The sequence below is a fragment of the Nilaparvata lugens genome, chromosome X (genome assembly GCF_014356525.2).
Source record: "Nilaparvata lugens isolate BPH chromosome X, ASM1435652v1, whole genome shotgun sequence".
Lineage (NCBI taxonomy): Eukaryota > Metazoa > Arthropoda > Insecta > Hemiptera > Delphacidae > Nilaparvata > Nilaparvata lugens.
In genome coordinates this window covers 101,795,283-101,800,934 of record NC_052518.1, presented here as the reverse complement: position 1 = coordinate 101,800,934, position 5,652 = coordinate 101,795,283, and the positions used below count along the sequence as shown (strand labels likewise).

Below are 5,652 nucleotides of genomic sequence, written 5' to 3'. Positions count from 1 at the left end.
ATGTCATTCGTCAATTTCACCAACCTCAGGTATGTCCAAGAAAAAGGTAGAAATCTAAATGTCACGTTTGAAGAGATGAAAATATTTTTTGGCATCAACCTTCTCATGAGTGTATTGAGGTATCCCAGGCTGAGGATGTATTGGCAGAAATTCACACAGGTTTCAACTGTCACATCAAAAATGTCCAGAGATAGATTTACACAAATCCGCACAAATTTAAAAATTGTGAATGACCTAGATGTGTCCCAGGACCAAAGAAAAGCAGACAGACTTTGGAAAGTGAGACCATTCCTTACTGCAATAAGAGATGGATGTCTGAAGATGATTCGCCCAGTAAGAGTATGCATTGATGAGCAAATGATACCTTTTACTGGTACTGTCACAAATCTGAAACAATTTCTACGAGGCAAGCCCAATCCAGAAGGAATGAAAAATTTTGTTTTGGCAACACCGGGGGGTCTAGTTTTAGATTTCTGTGTGTATCAAGGAAAAGGCACTACCTTTCAAACAGACTGTCACCTGACTTTGAATGTAGCAGAAGCTGTTGTGATGAAATTGTCAGAGTCTGTTCCAGCCAGCTCTTGCATCTACATGGACAGATATTTCACAACTGAAAAATTGATCGATCTGTTAGGAGAGCAGCAAATAGCTTGCACAGGGACAGTAATGAGGAATAAGCTTCCAAAATGCGATTTCATTTGCGATAAAGATTTTTCTCGTTTGCCAAGAGGTACCACTGAAATGTTTGTTTCTCAAGATTTAGAAAAGGTGTCAGTTGCTGTAGTGGAATGGAACGACAATAAGCCAATCTATCTTATGTCGAGCAAAGAAGGAAAAACTCCTATGGATGAGTGTAGACGTTGGTGCAAGAAACAAAAAAAATACATTGATGTGTCAAGGCCCAATATTGTAACAAGTTACAATCAATACATGGGAGGTGTGGACATGAACGATAGGCTCATATCCTATTACAGGAACTTCTACAAGACAAAAAAGTGGACATTGATAATTATCATGCATTTTTTCACTCTGGCTGTTGTCAATGCTTGGGTGCAATACCGCAATGATCGAAAAATTCTAGGGAGACCCAAAAAGGAAATTTCTGACCTTATGGATTTCATGATGGAGATTTCCGAGCATCTGACAGAGTCAGGAGACAAGGATAGTTCAAGTGAGGAAGAGCTTGAAGAAGAACAAGGACCTCCCCCCCAAAAAAGAAAACGTCTTCCTCCTCTACCAGCACGACTAAAGAAAGCCGGACATATGCCAGAAGCTCTTGAAATGAAGAATCCTGCAAGGTGCAGACGACCGGGATGTAGTACTGGAAAATCACGGATCAAATGTAGGAGGTGTGATGTTTTCCTCTGTCTCACAAAGGATAAAAATTGCTATGAACTATTTCACCAATAGATTATAAATTTGTGTTCTCAATTTCATTTAAGTATAATTTTATCCACTGAAATTCTAATTTTTCATTGATTTTTATTTGTTATTTTTATTCCTATGTTGATGTCTATGATTTTATTGCTTAAATATATAGTGATAAATATTGAATGACTGAGATAGATGAAGGATGCTCTTATTAGAATTTTTGTGACTCAATATTGATTTTTATTTTTATGACTAAGCATTCATATTCAGTAAACTTCCTGTACATTGATTGGTGAGAAATGCGAAAATTATTTTATTAATTTTCAATAGAAAACACTGGAAATCCATTCCATACCATTTACTTGAATGTTCATGAGCTATTCATAGAATAAAGGATAAACATAGTTTTGTTTCCAATTAGAAGGATTTTGAAATATTTTGATATTTGTATAATATTTGATAAATAAATATGAGTGGTTTTTGAATTATTTTGCAGTTTGTTTTGTTTAAATTCCTCAAAAAACTGTAAATTCCAGTTAATTTAAGTATAATGTTGTAATTTTCATGATTCATTTTCAAATTATAGTTGAAGCCGATTGTCCTCAATTGAGGACATTTTTTTTCTTCAATTTAAATAATTCAAGTTTGAAGAAAAATTTTTTTCTTATTTTTCCTATATTAGAAAAATGTTAAAGAAACTATAGAACCAGCTATAATCAGTTTTTGTGAAAAAAAAATTTCCCGGCCTGAAGAGGATATACTATGCCTAGATCAGGCCTGCCTCCTCCAGCAGATCCGCCGAGTTTATCGGTTCGCCGTTGAGGTCTTCACCCATAACCAGGTAGCTGTAGGGTCCGTGTGTAGGGAATGTCCGCCTTCACTGCCGTTGAGTTAATTTTTTACTATAGCCGCCAAACACCCCTCCCCCCCAAATCAAATTCATGGTGGCAATCTCTCTAGTTCAGGTCTAAAGGGGGAGAAGGGCAAAAATTTCCATCTCACAGCTGAAGTTTAAAAGTTGCTGAAGTTGTTAAAAAGTCTGATTACATTTTTTGAATAGTATACAGTAGCTTCCAAATCACACTCGTTACAATAGCACATGGGCTGCTTTTTGGGAGAGGGGCAAAAAACCGACAAGCCTGCCTCACGCAGTATTACCAATTGTAATGTTTAACCATTATGTTTAGGGCGCTTTACTATAGCCAAACTTTTACTATTGCCGCCAAACACCCCTCCCCCCCAAATCAAATTCATGGTGGCAATCTCACTAGTTCAGGTCTAAAGGGGGAGAGGGGCAAAAATTTCCATCTCACAGCTGTCAATGTATTTGTGTAAATTGTTTCTCATGTTGAACTCACATGTAACTGAAGTAGACATCTTATTTTCCCACTCTTATTACAACAATGCATTTTTTTTACATTTGTATTCCAGCTGTAGAGTCCCTGTGTCGGGAATGTCCGCCTTCACTGCCGTTGAGTTAATTTTTTACTATAGCCGCCAAACACCCCTCCCCCCCAAATCAAATTCATGTTGGCAATCTCACTAGTTCAGGTCTTAAGGGGGAGAGGGGCAAAAATTTTCATCTCACAGCTGTCAATGTATTTGTGTAAATTGTTTCTCATGTTGAACTCACATGTAACTGAAGTAGACATCTTATTTTCCCACTCTTATTACAACAATGCATTTTTTTTACATTTGTATTCCAGCTGTAGAGTCCCTGTGTCGGGAATGTCCGCCTTCACTGCCGTTGAGTTAATTTTTTACTATAGCCGCCAAACACCCCTCCCCCCCAAATCAAATTCATGTTGGCAATCTCACTAGTTCAGGTCTTAAGGGGGAGAGGGGCAAAAATTTTCATCTCACAGCTTTGAGGGTTAAGAGTAGAAGAGGGCCGACTGCGCCCTAACTTCGCCCTCCTAGGTCAAAATTATGCAGTCATTCAATTCAATGATTCAGAAAGTTTTGCTCCAACATGACATTGTGTTCAAATTGTTATTTTACTCTCTAAGATATTTTAGCCAGTGCTGGAATATCCTTTGCATAGCCTCGTGCTACCAACCGTTCTTCATGAATCCTGTATTATAGAAAGTGCATTTGTTTTATACTATATGCCTCTGCCGTTGAGGTCTTCACCCATAACCAGGTAGCTGTAGGGTCCCATGACAAAGTGTCCAAATTGTCATTTTGCTTTCCAAGATATTTTTGCCAGTGCTGGAATATCCTTTGCATAGCCTCGTGCCTCCAACCGTTCTTCATAAATCCTGTATTATAGAAGGTGCATTTGTTTTATACTATGCCTCTGCCGTTGAGGTCTTCACCCATAACCAGGTAGCTGTAGGGTCCCATGACAACGTGTTCAAATTGTCATTTTGCTTTCCAAGATATTTTTGCCAGTGCTGGAATATCCTTTGCATAGCCTCGTGCTACCAACCGTTCTTCATAAATCCTGTATTATAGAAAGTGCATTTGTTTTATACTATGCCTCTGCCGTTGAGGTCTTCACCCATAACCAGGTAGCTGTAGGGTCCCTGTGACTATACCATATATTTATAGTGATACCATAGAGAAACGATAGCATAAGTAGATATCCCATGGTATAGGGCGTTTATGTCGCTACTTTTACTGTTATCCCAAGCCTATAGTTCACGTAGTTCTTTCCTATGCAGCTGTGTGACGCTGGTAGTATCTCAAATTGTGCCGTTCCTACACCTTCACCCCAACAAAACAGTAAAAATTGACAATAATCGACAGTAATTAGCTTGAGATAACAGTGAAAGTTGCGACACAAATTCCCTATACCATGGGATATCTATTCACGCTATTGTTTCTCTATGGTGATACTCACTATATTAAAGTGGTATTGACAACATCAACGTCTTATTTTTTTAATTATGAAGAAATACCACAAGATCTCCTCCCATACAATCAAATTAATAAAGCTGGATCTGCACACAACAGTGACAGTGAACAGTGAAAATATAATTCCCACGAGTTCTAATTGGACTATTCACACTCAGTTAGTATGAATAATCCCATTAGAACTTATGGAAATTATTATTTATTACTTATATTTATATTTTATATCCTGGCTGATAGCTGGACAATGATGAATGGAATGTTGAGAGATGTGAATGAGGCTTGTGAGAGGTATGGAATGAGGATAAACGTCAGGAAGACAAAGTGCATGAGAATTGGTGCAGGGAAAGCAAGAATGGGGAATGCTGTACTGGAGGGTGAACAGTTGGAACAGGTATCATCTTTCAAGTATTTAGGAAGCATAATGGAAGAGGATATGAAATGCAACAAAGAAATCAAAGTAAGAATTGCTATGGCAAAAACAGCATTCAATAAGAAAAAGAGAATTCTTTGTAGCCAACTGGACAAGACACTAAGGAAAAGGCTAATAAAGTGCTATGTTTGGAGTGTGGCACTGTATGGTGCAGAAACTTGGACGCTGAGAAAGGAGAATAAGAGGAGGCTTGAGGCATTGGAAATGTGGATATGGAGAAGGATGGAGGGATAAAGTTACAAACGAGGCGGTGTTGAGGAGGGTTGGGGAAAGAAGGAGTCTGCTGGATGTGATAAAGGGAAGAAAGAGGAGATGGCTGGGACATTGGATGAGACGGCAATGCTTGTTGGTGGATGCCATGGAGGGGACCATTCAGGGAAGAAGAGGAAGAGGGAGAAGAAGATACAAAATGTTGGACGACATCAAGGAGGGGATGAGCTACTATGCAACGAAGCGACTGGCAGAGAATAGAAGAGAGTGGAGGGCTGCTGCCATATAGAAGGACCTGCTTACGAGCAGAAAACTACAGACAGACAGACTTATATTTTCACTGTTCACTATCACTGTTGAGTGCGAATCCAGCTTGAACGAGCTGCGAGAGTCAAAGATGTTCCATTACACAAAACATGTGATTTTCAGTACTTAGTGAATGCCAAGATAGGAATGCTACTTTAAAACGTCTTGAATATAAATCTTGTCACAAGATCGGAATGCCATCTAAGCCTCGATAAATCAAACAAAATATTGAATGAAAAAGACTAATAAATTGTCAAAAACCACAGATTTATTGATACTTAGAAAGGCCGGTTACGGTTATTACACCATTGTCAATCTCTGATAAACTAAAACTAAATACAAGAGCAGCAGAATTTATACTTATACCAATAATTTATACCCTTGACCAATAGCAGTACTCGCCTACTAGTATAAATTCTGCTCCTCTTTTATTCAGTTTAAGTTTATCAGAGATTGACAATGGTGTAATAACCGAA

At 38.3% G+C, this 5,652-nt stretch overlaps 1 protein-coding gene across 1 annotated transcript; it reads left to right on the top strand.

The window, feature by feature from the left end:
• LOC120354726 (piggyBac transposable element-derived protein 1-like) lies at nt 1-1,410 on the top strand. Its single transcript, XM_039442170.1, has one exon. It carries the CDS (start codon nt 1-3, stop codon nt 1,408-1,410), a length of 1,410 nt encoding a protein of 469 aa, XP_039298104.1.
• The last annotated feature ends 4,242 nt before the right edge of the window (nt 1,411-5,652 follow it).